At 36.8% G+C, this 16,414-nt stretch overlaps 1 protein-coding gene across 1 annotated transcript; it reads right to left on the bottom strand.

Annotated features, from left to right (window-relative positions):
* Window positions 1–1,881: 1,881 nt before the first annotated feature.
* On the bottom strand, window positions 1,882–3,619 carry LOC121219290 (magnesium protoporphyrin IX methyltransferase, chloroplastic). The gene is made up of 2 exons (XM_041097199.1): window positions 2,824–3,619; window positions 1,882–2,499 (listed from the first exon to the last, which is right to left on the bottom strand). Exons 1-2 carry the CDS (start codon window positions 3,403–3,405, stop codon window positions 2,098–2,100), a joined length of 984 nt encoding a protein of 327 aa, XP_040953133.1. The 5' UTR covers window positions 3,406–3,619; the 3' UTR covers window positions 1,882–2,097.
* Between the last annotated feature and the right edge of the window lie 12,795 nt (window positions 3,620–16,414).

Consider the following 16,414-nt stretch of genomic DNA (forward strand, 5'->3'; position numbering starts at 1 on the left):
TTTTACATTTGTATTTGATTTTCAACATTTATAGACATGGTATAATCTTTTTTTTAATTAAGTATATTCATGAAATGTTACATTTGGATTGGATCCTACCACAGCATCCATTCAAAGCTTATTTTCACCCACAAAATAGCTGCTATTTTCAACTCTTGAAAACCCACCTCTGATGCCAATGAGCACTAAATTGGAGTGATATTGGATTGGTTGGATTGAAATTGTTTTTAAAACTTTTTAGTAGTTTATCATAATTAGACTTCTTTCTGTTCAGTTTTCAATTTTTTCATATTAATTTTTTATTTTGAAATTTCAAACTTATTTTTTATTTTGAATTTTCAGACTTATTTTGATAAAATATGTTTTATTTTATGGCTTTTGAATATTTTTTTACAAAATTTTAAAATCTTTTTCATAAATATTTTTAAAAAGAAAAATAATTTGTCAAGAATTTTTAAAATATTTTCGCCATTTTAAATATAAAATATTTATTTTTATATCATAAAAATTTAAAATTAATTATATATAAGTAAAAAAAAATAGAACACAATTTGGTTTTGAATAATTGCAATTCTTAAACTTGCATTTCATATCGGTTTTTCTTGCTCAGCCGTAACCTGAATCAATTAACATGCATGAGAATGCAAAGTTGTTTACTCGGTGAAACAACGGAACAAACATTTCATGCCACTAACACCAAATTGAATACCAAAAATGCTCGCAGTAAAGAATAGAGTACGAGCATGGAGTGAACCATCGTCAATCTCGACATCAGACCAAGACGAACTTCAGTAGGATTCAGTTTCTTCATACTATAACCAACACAGTGTTGGCCAGGTCAGATTCGATTCAATACCAGAAAAGATGGAGTAATCTTCTTACTGATTTCATGAAAATACTAGATGCAGTGTAACTAATTTCATAATCCAAAGTTTCAGTGATTAAATTTATAATGTTGTAGGTTAGGTCTGATTTGTATTTAAATGTCCTAACATTCCTTTAAGGGTAACTTTAACATAAACCAACTTCATAATTTTCATTCTTGGGAAGAGCTTGGAACAAACAGAGAATCAACTACTGTCTCTCTTCAACCAGACAGGTGAAGCTAAGGATGGACCGAAGCTGATGCGGTTGTCAATTGATGCAAGTGAGGGCATTAACTAGAAAAAGGTTATCGAAACAAAGAGTAACATTCCAAGTTCTCAGCTTGAAGCTCAAAACATAAACTACCAACTAGATAGGGACCTAAGGAAGGAGCAAGCAGATAACTTGGTGGCTGCCCCCAAAAAGTGAAACCTAAGATAAGAGATTTAGCTTCACACAACACAGTGAAGCAAAGGGGAAAGAATTAGGGAAGGCAAGAACAGGGGAACGTAAAAAAGCCCATGGTTCAATCGTGCTGACCTACATTCATGAGAGACAAGTCTAAACCCTAAACCCTAAAATACTACATTGATGATATCCTAACTTGTATGAAAAAAATACATAGAATACTATTTATACAGTGTTGTAGGCAATGCAATGAAAACAATAATTAGAGAAATGTTCAGGATTACAACCGATTAAAATCGCCTATATACATTTTCTTAAGCTTTATGATTATCAAAAAACCATCCCAAGTTCTAGTATTGTAAAGAGACCAAGAGGAAAGTAAAAAGCTTTCGAACAGAACAGATAGCCACATAACCTGGAAACCTGTTAAGACTTTCTCACATATCTTCTTCAATTTGACAATGAAAAAATTAGAAAAGTTTAACATCTTGTTCTCGCAGAACTGTACATCGAGCTCAAGAAAAAGGGCACAAAGAAGGAAAACATTTTACCATGACATTCGGAAAAATTATGCAATATTCTGACACGATATATGCAGACAACATCAAATGAACAAAGATTAGTCACTAAATCTGATAAAAAAGAATTGTTAACAAGTATTGGAATTTAGATACAAGGACATCTAATATACAATTAAGCACATAAGCAGATATATATAGTAATGAGCACACAAGAAAATTCAGTGCTTAGAAACATTCCGGACATTTCTATGCGGAATAGGTAAAAGAAAATGGAAATAAAATCTAACCTCTCCTCCCGGTCTAACTATGCAGGGACAGCCTCGACAAGTCTTGCAAAGTAGAACTGTGTAGTGATTAGCCCTCTCTTTCTTATTTTCCATCCAACCTTATTTAGTGCCCTTTCTACATCTGCCTCGGCATGAAGATATGCCCTCGTTGCTTTAGACGGCCCTGGAAACAATTCACCGATCCTCTTCAACAGATCATAATAAAATGTCTTTGGTGCAAAGCTCAAAATTAATCGGTTTTCGGCTAGTGAAGCAAGGTGTGCGATCATTCCGTCAGCTTTATTCTGCGGATAATGTATTAAAACATCTAAACACACCACAGTATCATATTTCCCATCTAAACTCTCCAAATCCTTCACTTCGAATTTTGGCATAACTGGTGCAATATCACCATTCCCAGCTGTTAACTGCTCTTTCGCCTGAAATCATAATATCACATAATTCAAGCTTCTAATTCCCAATCAACAAAGCACAGTTCATTGCAATTGAATCTGAGAAATGGATAAAATTTCATTCATTTGTTGAAGCAAACACTTAAATTGGATCATTCAATAAGCATTCATTACTTAAGATTCAATTATCCAATCAACAAAGCACAGTTCATTACAATTGAATCTAAGAAACGTATAAAATTTTCATTCATTTGTTGAAATAAAACACTTAAATCGGATCATTCACTAAGCATTCATTACTTAAAATTCAATTATCCCAACAATAATGGTAGAGAGGAATAACTAACTAACCTGCTTCTCAGCCTCGGCCACCATGGCGGTGGAAATATCGCTGGCGGCAACAACGGCACCTTCTTTAGCTAAAGGAATGGAGAGACAACCGGTGCCACAACCAGCATCGCAAACAGTGACGCCATTCAGTGAGCCATCATCGGTCAACATTTTCATCACATTTTCAACGGTTTTGGAATGCCCTAACCTAATATCAAGCTGGACTTTATTCACATCATCGGTCTCTCCATAAATCTTCTTCCACCTTTGGAAACCGGAATTATTGAAGTAATTCCTAACGACTTCCTTATCGCCCCCACCGACTTCTTCCGCCTGAAGACGACGTCGGCGTTCCGGGTCAGTGAAGGAGAGAACCGCTGCTAAGGCAGCGACTGAACCTCCACCTATGAGAGCAACAGTGGTGCTATCTAAAACGGAGAGGTCGGTAACCGATGTAGCGGTGGATAAGGGTGGAATGGCCGCGACTGTGGTGGTTGTTACGGTTGTTTTCAGTTTGTTAGGAAGTTTTGGAGGGAATGTAGAGAAGAATCTAGAGTTAGTGTGGAAATGAATGGGAGAAGACAGAGAGACTGAGTACGACATTTTGTTTGAACTGAATTACTTCGATGAATTCCTCCGATTTCTCCGATGAATTCCTTCGCCAGCCGGTGGCGGAGGGGTGGCTACGTGTCTACTGTGAAGGTGGTTTGCTGTAAGTTGTGATTTTATTTTGGTTATATATTCTATCTTGTGGATAGCATGAAAGGATAGCGCTAATCTCCGATTCCATTTTTTAGGGTCCACTCTCTGTTATGCCGTGTTTGGTTTCGCACACTATTTTTTTTTAAGGATATCATTAGTTACTAAATTATGAATAAATTTACCACTCAACTAAAAAAAATCATAATTTAGTTACTAAACAATTCAAAAGTTTTATTTAAGTCACTAGACTATTAAAATCGATGTTATATAGTTTTTTTTGTTCACACTACTCGTACCAATTAAAAGTTTTCTTTTCCATCTTCTACAATTAGTTTTTTTTCATGAAATAACTTTTGTCGTCATGAATCTACGAACAAAAATTTAAATAGCTTTTTTCTTCGATCTCTAACTTAAATTAAAATTTTTGAATAGTTTAATGACTAATTTATAATTTTTTAATTAATTCACCGAAACGAAAATTTATCCATAATTTATTAATTAATTATATAGTTTAATAACTTATCTATAGTTTAGTAATTAGGAGGTTAATTTTTGACGTGACAGTGTTAGCCAATCAGATACCAACACGTGAGGTCCTCTTATACCTATTTTTCTTTTTCTTTTCTTTTTGATTTCGTCTTCTTTCCCTTTTTTTTTCTTTTCTTAATTTTCTTTCTTTTGTCAAAAACCCATTTGCTTCTTAAAATGCCCATTTGCTTCTTCTTTTGCCTTTCTTTACAGTCTTCATCATCGAAGAAGATGAAGCAACCCTAATTTCTCTAATCCATTTCATTGTTTCATTCCTCCTTAATCCCAAACCTACAAAACCCCATCGCAACAAAACCCCCAAAACACAAGCTTTAAACCCCCCATTCTCCACACCTTAATCAGTGCAAACACAAAAAAGATGAACCCTAACATCCCAAAAAGCAAATCACTACTTATCTCTTTCCTAAACAAGCAAAGAATACAAAACCTTAAAATTACTAAGAACCCTAAAATTTTCTCGTCGTTTCTTCTTCGAGTTGTTGGTTTTTTCCATCATTTAAATCTTACTTCATTGAAGTCGTTCAAAAACTTAAGCCCTCATTCATATGCAACAACTAAAATTTGAATGATCAGATCCAACGGTTGAAGTAAGATCTTGAGATTCGAGGCCAAAATTGCGACCAACTCAAGTGCGAGCTTAGTTGATCCGTGAGACCCATTTCTTCTTTTGCTTATTTTTGCGCAAATAATTGGGTTTTGGATCTGGGTTTTGGGTGAAAGAACAGAAGAAATAGTGAAAATGGGAGATTTCTGTTGACACCATTTTTTGGATGAAAAACGGGGTCGACTTGGGTTTTGACGAAAACAAAAAAACGGGAGTCGCCACCGATCTTTTTAGATGAGGTGTGATCGGGTCACCTCGAAAAGTGGTTGTTTTTAATAAACGGTTTGATTTTATTAAAACAACAAGTTTGGTCCATGAAATTCAGAAAAATGGGTTCGGGAGTCGGTTACGCACGAGGAAGGATTAGCACCCTCGATACGCCCAAAATTGGTACCTTAGTTAATTACTTAATGTCTTAATGTCGAAAATTGAAAACTTAGAAGAATTTAAAAAATACGATCCTTGTATTAAAACGTTGAAATTTTTTTTAGGAAAGTGGGCATATTTCACATTATTCGAGAAAGAGAATCATATCCAGTAAGTTAGAATATAATGTCTCAAATTCCCAATACGTGAATGAATGCCAGAATTTTACTTATTTAAAAGATATTTTAGCCATCTCGGGTTTAAAAATGAGTTCACGACCAGTAAGTTAGGACGTATTTCCTTTTTAGATCCCGAGATCGTTTCGAAATTTGAGTTCGAAAAAATTCGTGCATTTAGATTTATCGTAAAAATCGAAACCCAGTAAGTTAGGGTACGATCCTCTCGAATCTAAACACAAAATGCCATTTATTTAAAACAAGTTTTGACATATTGAGTAAAACGAAACACGAAGTCGTAATAAGAGAATGTGAAAACAAATTACATTGTTGATATGCATGGCAAAACCATAATAAATACAAAAGTATATAAAAAATAATACAAGCAATAGCAATCAAAATAAAATAAATAAAAGAACAAACCAACAATTCACAAAATAACAAATGTATAAGCAAATAAAAATAAAATATTCTCTTAAAATAATCATGAGAACTTAAATAAATAAGTAAATAACAATATGATTAAAATTATAAAAATATAAAAGTACATATATATAATAAAACAATGTAAATATGTACATATATGTAAGCATATAAAAGAAAATAAAAATAAAAATATGAATACGTATATGGATTATAAAACATAAAAATTATATAATAATAACTATAATAAGACACCTACACTTTAAACTTAAATAAGTAAACACAAACAATAATATATTAACAATAACAAACTATAATAACAGTCATAATAATATATAATTTATCAATGTTATTAATAAAATAGCTAAAAATAATAAAACAAAGGGCTAAATCGAATTTTGAGACGAAATTTGGAGCTTAAAATGCAAATAAACGAAAAAAGGGGTCCCGAGGGACCAAAAAATAATGCGCCCGAAGAATGGAGGGCTGATTAAGCAAATATTCCCAACCTTTAGCGCGCCATTTCGTTCAGGACCAAATTAGAATAGGCGCAAAAACCGCGGGGCCAAATTTTAAAAAATAAAAGACTTTATTATAAAACCATTAAAAAGCGGAAGGGCTAAAGGTGCAATTAGCCCTTCCGTCGAAAACACGCGGATCCTCCAGGAGCGGGTCGGGTCGGTCCGAGCTAAAGCAAAACGACGCCGTTTTGGGCGTTATGGAGCTGGGCCAAAACGGCGTCGTTTCACACGCCTATATATTCAAAAATTTTCCCAAAAAATTTCATTTCCTCTTTCTTTTTTCAAAAAAAACACCAAAACCTCTCAACCCTCCCATTTTCTCTCTGAGCGCCGGCCAAGGGTCCGGCCGAGGGCCACCGCACCGGCTGCCGCCCTCCGGCGCCGGCGCCACCGTGTACGGCGGCGGGGAGACCAAAAGTCTCCCCTTTTCTCTCCGATGACTCTTCTCGACCTCCTGAACGCTCCGGTGACGGCAAAAAAGGGTAAAAATGCCTCCTTTTTTTTATTTTTGTTGCGAAATAAAATAAAATAAAATAAACGGAAAAGAAAAAAAACAACCTTTTTTTTATTTCTGTTTTCTTCAAATCTTGCAAAAAGTGTTTTTTTTTTACAAAAATCGGAGAGAGCCCCCTTAAGATGATATTCGGCCTCTTTTTTATAACCGATTTTGCTTCTACTTTTCTCTGTTATTGCTGCTTGCGTGTTTGCTTCTTTGTTGCAGGGGCTGATGGTGGAGTTGGTGGCGGTAGATGGCGATGGGACGTGCAGCTGACAGAGAGCAGCGGCAAGTGGGATACTAGGGTTTCGGTTTCTGAAACCCTAGTCTGATGTGGGCTTGGCTGTTGGGCCAGGGTGCTGGGCCTTTTATTTCTTTCTTGGGCCCGGGCAAATGGGCCTGCAACAGCTGCCCCTCTTTGCTCGTTGTCGAGTAACGATAACAGAGCAAAGACTAAGAAAGGCCCATTTTGCCCGGTCTCGCCGAGTCTTGACTTGTTCTGGTACTTCTCCATTTCAAGTAGTTTCATTCCAATCCACTAGGTCTTGTTGCTTCGATCCATTCCACTGCATTTTAGAGAGATGCGTCCTGTAGCCTTTATCTTCTTCGTAGCAACTTCAGGGGGACGAGGTTTGTGGTTTTCAATCTATTCCACTGCATCTTTAGGGAAATAAGACTTGATGCGACCTACTCTGCTGTAACCTCAGAGAGATAAGATCCTTTATTTTAACCCACTCCACTGTAACTTCAGGGAGATAGGATAGTGTCTTCGATCTGCTCTGCTGTAATCTCGGGGAGATAAGATCTCTGGCTTCAATCTGCTCCACTGTAACTTCAGGGGGACAAGATCTGTAATTTCCAATCTATTCCACTACAGGTCAGGGATATAGGACTTGTGGTTTGAATCCGCTTCCTTACACTTGGAGATAAGATTTGCTGTCTTTGATCTGCTCCGCTACGGCTTAGGGAGACAAAATCTGTAACCTTTAACCAGCTCCAATGCAACCGATGGAGGCAAGGCTTTGTTTTCGATCTGCTTCGCTGTTAATGTAGGAAGGCAAGATCTTTTGTCTTCAACCAGCTCTATCACAATCGAAAGAGGCAAGGTTTGTGTCTTCGATCTGCTTCGCTGTCAATGCAGAAAGGCAAGATCTTTTGTCTTCAACCAGCTCTATCACAACCGAAAGAGGCAAGGTTTGTGTCTTCGATCTGCTTCGCTGTCAATGCAGAAAAGCAAGATGTTTTGTCTTCAACCAGCTCCATCACAACCGAAAGAGGCAAGGTTTGTGTCTTCGATCTGCTTCGCTGTCAATGTAGGAAGGCAAGATCTTTTGTCTTCAACCAGCTCCATCACAACCGAAAGAGGCAAGGTTTGTGTCTTCGATCTGCTTCGCTGTCAATGTAGGAAGGCAAGATCTTTTGTCTTCAACCAGCTCTATCACAACCGAAAGAGGCAAGGTTTATGTCTTCGACCTGCTTCACTATCAATGCAGGAAGGCAAGATCTTTAACTTCATTGATCTGTCCCTTGGGGAACATGACCTGTATGTTCTATTTTATGAACCTAATTGTGCCTAGTGATTAGGATGACATAATCAGAATGAATCAAATGCTCCTAACTAGATATGTATGAATGACATTTGAATGAATGCAAAATGTCATGAAGATGATTCCTTAATGCTTACGTTAACATCACGTAAAAACTTATTAAGGTTTTATCACTGACGTACTACAACGCCTTTTTTGCTCGTCTGGTATATCCAAAGAAACACTTAATCTGGCTGCCCCCCACTGTAAATCTTAACGTTTAATCTATTAGGGCACAAAATTTGTACCATCCTTCTCCCACTACAATCCAAGGGTAGAAATATGGTTTTTCCTCAATCCTCTTTTATCACAATTCAAGGATATAGGATCTTAATCTTTCTGGTCCCCCTTACACCATTTCCAGGGTGTCGTTTCAAAGACTCATGCACAAATGAAGGCTCTCTTCTCCGAGGTAACCTCTTCCTATTGCCTAGTGATCATTGCTTGCTTGTTTATTTAAGCTTTTTCATTGACACGACATCTTGTCACTTTGTTCAATCAATGCATTTGTCAACAAAATCCAAAGAGAAAGTCCAAACTTAGACTCTTCCTTCTCAAATTTCCAACCTTCAAATTTGGCATGTTCTAAACAATAGTCCTGTTTCAGGTTCCTGTATTATTTAGAAACTTTTCAGAGTAATATGCAAAACTTCCTTTGTGAAAGTCTTATTAGTCCATTAATCATTATTCCAATGCTTGCAAAAAAGGTCATAACAATGGATAAGAATAAAGTTGGTTCTGAGCATAGCTCGAAAGAACAAATTATCGAAAATAGTGAAGGACAACAAAAGAATTAATTGGGAATGTATATCTTGGAAAGAAAGAAAAAGTATTCCAAGAACAACAAATAACATGAGAATTGGGTGCCCCAGATATCACAGCTTGAACTTCTCTATACAAACTTTCTGAAGACCTTTTTGAGTTGGACATGTGTTTAGGAGATCTACAATGCTCTGTCGATGCCCCCAAAATGTCGCCTATCCTTTCCTGTTGATTCAGGCATGGCAAGATCAACACATGCCTCAATATGAACAAAACTTGAGCAGCTTATATCACCTCATGCCCCATTTTGATCAGTATTTGAGCCGCCCTTTTCGGGTTTTCAGCTCAGATCCCCTTTGGCCTAAGGTGCCCTTTGCGGGTTTTCCCCTTAGCCTCTCCATTTTACTCTTTTCATTTTCCATTTTCATTCTTCATCTTTTTCTTTTTGAACTTCATTGTCTTATAATACAGTGACAAACTGTGATGTCTGATTTTGAACTGATTACAGCCCTCAACTATCATGTTGTCATTCTAGTTCAATACATTTTCCCATACCATCGTCTCTGGAATTCTATATTGGCATATGATGACATTGACGCATGCTGTAGCTTTTATCCATTTGATGAAGTAATTAATGATCTCAATAGTGAAGCAATGCCCATTAGAAGTCTTCGATAATGGTGATGTCCATGCCCCATTGTGCTCAAAATTTGAGTCACCTTTTTCGGGATTTCATCTCAAAACCTTATTTGGTCATAAAATGCCCTTTGCGGGCTTTCGCTTTGGCCTCTCCCTTTTTTTCTTTTCTTTTTCATTCTGATTTTTCATCTAGATTTCTCTTTTTCATTCTTCTTTCTTTTTCTCATTTTCATTTTGATCTTGATTTTGATTTTTTTCTTCTTTTTGTTTTTTATTCTTAAGCCTTTTGGGGCGCAACTGCGACAAAAACTTTGGATCTTCCTCTTTGATCAGGATGGACCCAATAACAACCTGAAGAGATGGAAATTCGACTTCAAATGGGCAAAGCTATGCTGAATTGACGAGAACGGTATTGCCCCGGTAAAGAATTGCATCGTTCGCACTGTAAATTTCTGACATCGTGCTGTTGTGCAGGTTTTATTATAAGAATCGAGGCATACCCTGGTATGATCATACAAAGACATCTTTGAATTTTTCGTCTCTGTAGGCAGGTCAATTCTAGTCTTCATCAAGCTCACAATTTCTAATGATTCACTGAGAGGTAGGATCTGTTTATCCTTTTGTTCTACCATCCTCAACAAGTTTGGAGATAAGCTACGATCTGTGTCATCTTCAAAGTCGTGAGATCCCTCTAAACACATATCTCGCTCAAAAAGGAGGTTCTAAGTCTGTAGCAGTGTCATTCATGTCGTTGATATCCAGGGACCTATTGTAGGTACAAAATAATATATAAAGAATGTATGAATTTAAGAATAATTATCTGCACAGTATGATTATGAATGAAAGAATGATTTGGATGGAAGAATAAAAGAATAATCAATGAAAAATATTAGTTCAAAAGATCGCAAAAATGCATTCCATTAGAATAATGACGTTCAGACATAAGCCTTTTTCACAAAAGACTTCTTGTTGCTCTAGGCTGAAAACAACAAGTGTGTTTTGAATATTACTCTGAGTAAGCTCTAAATACTACAAAGGTTTCTTTAGAACACTCCCAGGTTTATAAGGGCGAACACCTAATAAGATCTCTTTTCAATTATGCCTTCATATATGTGAAAACTTCCCCACACTTTCTCATATATTGCGTTCACCCCATTGTTAATCATGATTGGGTGGCGAATTTTCTGCACTAGATGAATCACCAAACTTGACGACACCCATGTTGATGAGCTTTTCAACCAGTTTCTTGAAGGCTATACAGTTCTCTATGGAATGCCCCGTATTTCCCGCATGATATTCGCAATGTGCATTCGCAACGTGCCATTTGGGGTACGGTGGCTGTGGAGGTTTCGTGTAGAGAGGGGCGACAATACGTGCGTTGAATAAGCTTTGATACAACTCCTTATATGCCATCGGAATTGGCGTGAATTGAAGGTTCTCAGTGCCTTGCTTCACATACGATTCTTGTCTAGATGAAACTTGCTGACTAGTAATCACCTTTCTTGGCTGTGTAATCGATTTGTTGTAGGTGTTCACATTGCTCACCTCGTTTTCCTTCTTCTTTAAGTCTGACCTTCTATTATTCTCCCCAGCATCAATCTTTCCACTTCTCACGGCACTTTCAATCATTTCACCGCTCATGACTATGTCTAAAAAACTCATCGAAGCACTTCCCAACATGTGAGTGATGAACGGGGCCTTCAATGTGTGGATGAAGAGCATCGTCATTTCTTTCTGTAGGAGTGGCGGCTGAACTTGAATAGCGACCTCCCTCCACCTTTGTGCGTATTGCCTAAAACTTTCATTAGGCTTTTTCTCCATATTTTGAAGGGTAATTCTGTCAAGGACCATATCAGCTACATGACTGTATTGTTTCATAAAGGCTTGTGCTAAATCCCTCCAAGAACTAATCTGGATACGCGTCAATTGATTGTACCACTTAGACGCTGCCCCTGTGAGGCTATCTTGAAAGCAGTGTATGAGTAGTTGGTCGTTGTTGACGTATCCGGCCATACGCCTACAGAACATAGTAATATGAGCTTCTGGGCAACTGGTCCCATTATATTTCTCGAATTCCGGCATCTTAAATTTGTAAGGAAGCACCAAATCCGGAACTAAACTCAGATCTTTCGCATCTATTCCATGATAGCCGTCGATACTTTCTATCGCCCTAAACTTCTCTTCAATCCATTTCCATTTCTCCTCAAACTGCTTTGGTAACTCCTCCTTCATCTTGTCTTTCTCCGCTACTTCATCGAAGTCCGGGACAACCAGATTATCGTCAGGACTAGAACCAGATCTGACCTGAAGGTTCTTCGGTATTGAAGCGTCACCTTGAAAGTGTTGAGGCCTAATTGAAACAGAAGATCTTCGTGGATGTGGTTCAATCTGAATTTGCGCTTGCGGAGGCGTGTATCCTGGAGAAAAAAGTGGCTCATCATTGTTTCCTTCTTCATCGCAAACCACAGGATTTTTCCCTTTATCCACTCCCTTGGTTATTAATTGCGTCAATTTAGTCATTAGTTCATCCTGAGACTCCTTCATCTTTTGTGCCATGTCTTTCTGGATCTTTTCCATATGTTCTTTCATTTGCACCTGTAACTGGTCTTGCATCTCTTTCTGCGTTTGCTCCAGTTTCTCTAATCTTTGATCCATTTCTTTGGCTTTGCGACGAGTACCGTAAGGATGTTTGGTTGATTGGTTTTCCAGATTAGCTGAAATAATTTTACATAATTAGGGCCACTTCGTGAAAATCTAATGCATATGATGCAATGTAATGCAAATGCATGAAATGAATGCCTAAAGAGACGTTGATTCTGATTCAATTACATTTAGGAAGCTTTTCTAGAAAGCAAATTCCCTTACATAAAACGGACACATGTACGACCTCACCCTCATATTCCAAGAAACAACATCGATTTTTTTTCATCCGCATGTTTGAGGTAATCTCACCAATAGATGCCATTGCTAGCTCATTTTCTTGATCTTGGTCGCGATCCATCATCTGCCCATCTTCATAAGGCTCGTCAGCTTGTTGAAGGCTTTTGGACAATCGTCTCGAATCCCCAGGCCACCAAGCAAGGTCACGAACTCTTCCATCGCCATTCTTGTGTTTCTCAGAATATGTTTGGGAAGTCGTATTGTTTTCCACTTTATCAAAGAATTCGTATTCCATGACAAGCTTTCTAATTTAGTAATTGGATTTGAATCCATATCTCTTTCCTAAGATGCAAATGCAATGTAATGCAATCATAATCAAAACACAACAAGAAGGGTTAGTACAAAACATAAGCAAGCACAGAAAACAAAAAAGTACCTAATCGGGCAGATACTAGGGGTTTGGAGTGGCTCTACCTAGGTTAAGTTCCTAAGTCTACTATATGAGGGTTGGTTCTAAAGTAAGGGTACCCGAACCAGCAGATTCCTCGATCCTCACCCATTATAGGCTCATACGGACCAAGTTCGATTCAGGGGGATACATTTCCCTATGGCCATGCGGAGATGAAAATCTCACGAAGACATAGGTACGGATGTATCCCGGAAGCGATTCACTATCCCATGCGGAGGTGAAAACCTCACGAAGGCGTAGTTTCTCACTCCCACTTAAAAAGATGTGACCAACGGTCGTGCAATGCAATGCAGAAAGATATAAAATTTAGAATACAAAACATGATAAAAACTATAACTCAAAACAAATGAAATGCAATGAGAGGATCGTATATTTAAACCAAATTTTCAACTTTCGACAAAAAGACAAAAAATAATCAACTCATGGCTTGACTCTCTTATTTAAAGTCCCCAGCGGAGTCGCCAAGCTGTTGACACCATTTTTTGGATGAAAAACGGGGTCGACTTGGGTTTTGACGAAAACAAAAAAACGGGAGTCGCCACCGATCTTTTTAGATGAGGTGTGATCGGGTCACCTCGAAAAGTGGTTGTTTTTAATAAACGGTTTGATTTTATTAAAACAACAAGTTTGGTCCATGAAATTCAGAAAAATGGGTTCGGGAGTCGGTTACGCACGAGGAAGGATTAGCACCCTCGATACGCCCAAAATTGGTACCTTAGTTAATTACTTAATGTCTTAATGTCGAAAATTGAAAACTTAGAAGAATTTAAAAAATACGATCCTTGTATTAAAACGTTGAAAATTTTTTTAGGAAAGTGGGCATATTTCACATTATTCGAGAAAGAGAATCATATCCAGTAAGTTAGAATATAATGTCTCAAATTCCCAATACGTGAATGAATGCCAGAATTTTACTTATTTAAAAGATATTTTAGCCATCTCGGGTTTAAAAATGAGTTCACGACCAGTAAGTTAGGACGTATTTCCTTTTTTAGATCCCGAGATCGTTTCGAAATTTGAGTTCGAAAAAATTCGTGCATTTAGATTTATCGTAAAAATCGAAACCCAGTAAGTTAGGGTACGATCCTCTCGAATCTAAACACAAAATGCCATTTATTTAAAACAAGTTTTGACATATTGAGTAAAACGAAACACGAAGTCGTAATAAGAGAATGTGAAAACAAATTACATTGTTGATATGCATGGCAAAACCATAATAAATACAAAAGTATATAAAAAATAATACAAGCAATAGCAATCAAAATAAAATAAATAAAAGAACAAACCAACAATTCACAAAATAACAAATGTATAAGCAAATAAAAATAAAATATTCTCTTAAAATAATCATGAGAACTTAAATAAATAAGTAAATAACAATATGATTAAAATTATAAAAAATATAAAAGTACATATATATAATAAAACAATGTAAATATGTACATATATGTAAGCATATAAAAGAAAATAAAAATAAAAATATGAATACGTATATGGATTATAAAACATAAAAATTATATAATAATAACTATAATAAGACACCTACACTTTAAACTTAAATAAGTAAACACAAACAATAATATATTAACAATAACAAACTATAATAACAGTCATAATAATATATAATTTATCAATGTTATTAATAAAATAGCTAAAAATAATAAAACAAAGGGCTAAATCGAATTTTGAGACGAAATTTGGAGCTTAAAATGCAAATAAACGAAAAAAAGGGGTCCCGAGGGACCAAAAAATAATGCGCCCGAAGAATGGAGGGCTGATTAAGCAAATATTCCCAACCTTTAGCGCGCCATTTCGTTCAGGACCAAATTAGAATAGGCGCAAAAACCGCGGGGCCAAATTTTAAAAAATAAAAGACTTTATTATAAAACCATTAAAAAGCGGAAGGGCTAAAGGTGCAATTAGCCCTTCCGTCGAAAACACGCGGATCCTCCAGGAGCGGGTCGGGTCGGTCCGAGCTAAAGCAAAACGACGCCGTTTTGGGCGTTATGGAGCTGGGCCAAAACGGCGTCGTTTCACACGCCTATATATTCAAAAATTTTCCCAAAAAATTTCATTTCCTCTTTCTTTTTTCAAAAAAAACACCAAAACCTCTCAACCCTCCCATTTTCTCTCTGAGCGCCGGCCAAGGGTCCGGCCGAGGGCCACCGCACCGGCTGCCGCCCTCCGGCGCCGGCGCCACCGTGTACGGCGGCGGGGAGACCAAAAGTCTCCCCTTTTCTCTCCGATGACTCTTCTCGACCTCCTGAACGCTCCGGTGACGGCAAAAAAGGGTAAAAATGCCTCCTTTTTTTTATTTTTGTTGCGAAATAAAATAAAATAAAATAAACGGAAAAGAAAAAAAACAACCTTTTTTTTATTTCTGTTTTCTTCAAATCTTGCAAAAAGTGTTTTTTTTTACAAAAATCGGAGAGAGCCCCCTTAAGATGATATTCGGCCTCTTTTTTATAACCGATTTTGCTTCTACTTTTCTCTGTTATTGCTGCTTGCGTGTTTGCTTCTTTGTTGCAGGGGCTGATGGTGGAGTTGGTGGCGGTAGATGGCGATGGGACGTGCGGCTGACAGAGAGCAGCGGCAAGTGGGATACTAGGGTTTCGGTTTCTGAAACCCTAGTCTGATGTGGGCTTGGCTGTTGGGCCAGGGTGCTGGGCCTTTTATTTCTTTCTTGGGCCCGGGCAAATGGGCCTGCAACAATTTCCATGAACAATTGAAAGTTTGAAGAGAAATGGTGGATTCAAGAAATGGGTTTAAGAAAATATTGGTGTTGTAGTGAAGGACTTGGGATTTGAATTGAATGCTCTTCTCTATCGTTCTTGAAAATGGATTGGTAAAACAAGTAAAAACAAAAAACAAAATGAAATTTTGAAAAATAAAATGGAACTCATAAAGTTAATATTTTATATTGATTTTCGATTTTTTTTTGAGATAAAAAGGAGGAACAACTTATGGCGGATGAGCGATTGAGCTCCATCATGAATTTTTTTTCTCCTTTTTTTCAAACTTTATGTGGCTTATTAAAGCCCTATTATTTGTCTGATAATTCAAATGCTTGAACCATATAAAAACTAGAAAAAGAAATGAAAATGGAAATTTGGGCGTCGGAAAAGTCAGTCTTTGTGGGTTAGTTTGAAAAGGGAAAATTTTGGTGGCAAGAGTTTTTACAGAAGAAAGAATGGATGAAGGAGTGTAGAAGCAAAAAGGGAAGAAAATGAGGGAAAATAAAAAGAAATTTAGGTACAATAAGACACCACGCCGTGGCACGCCAGCAAAAAGTTAAAAGGTATTAGTGTTAGGTATCAATATAGTGGACTGAAAAAAGTTTAGATATTAATCTGAAACAAAAAAAATTATAAGTATTAATCTGGAAGAAATGAACAAACTTTAGTACCAATTTTATATTTAATTATAATTTTTTTTTATA

This window comes from Gossypium hirsutum, chromosome D07, assembly GCF_007990345.1.
Source record: "Gossypium hirsutum isolate 1008001.06 chromosome D07, Gossypium_hirsutum_v2.1, whole genome shotgun sequence".
NCBI classification, from domain to species: Eukaryota; Viridiplantae; Streptophyta; class Magnoliopsida; order Malvales; family Malvaceae; genus Gossypium; species Gossypium hirsutum.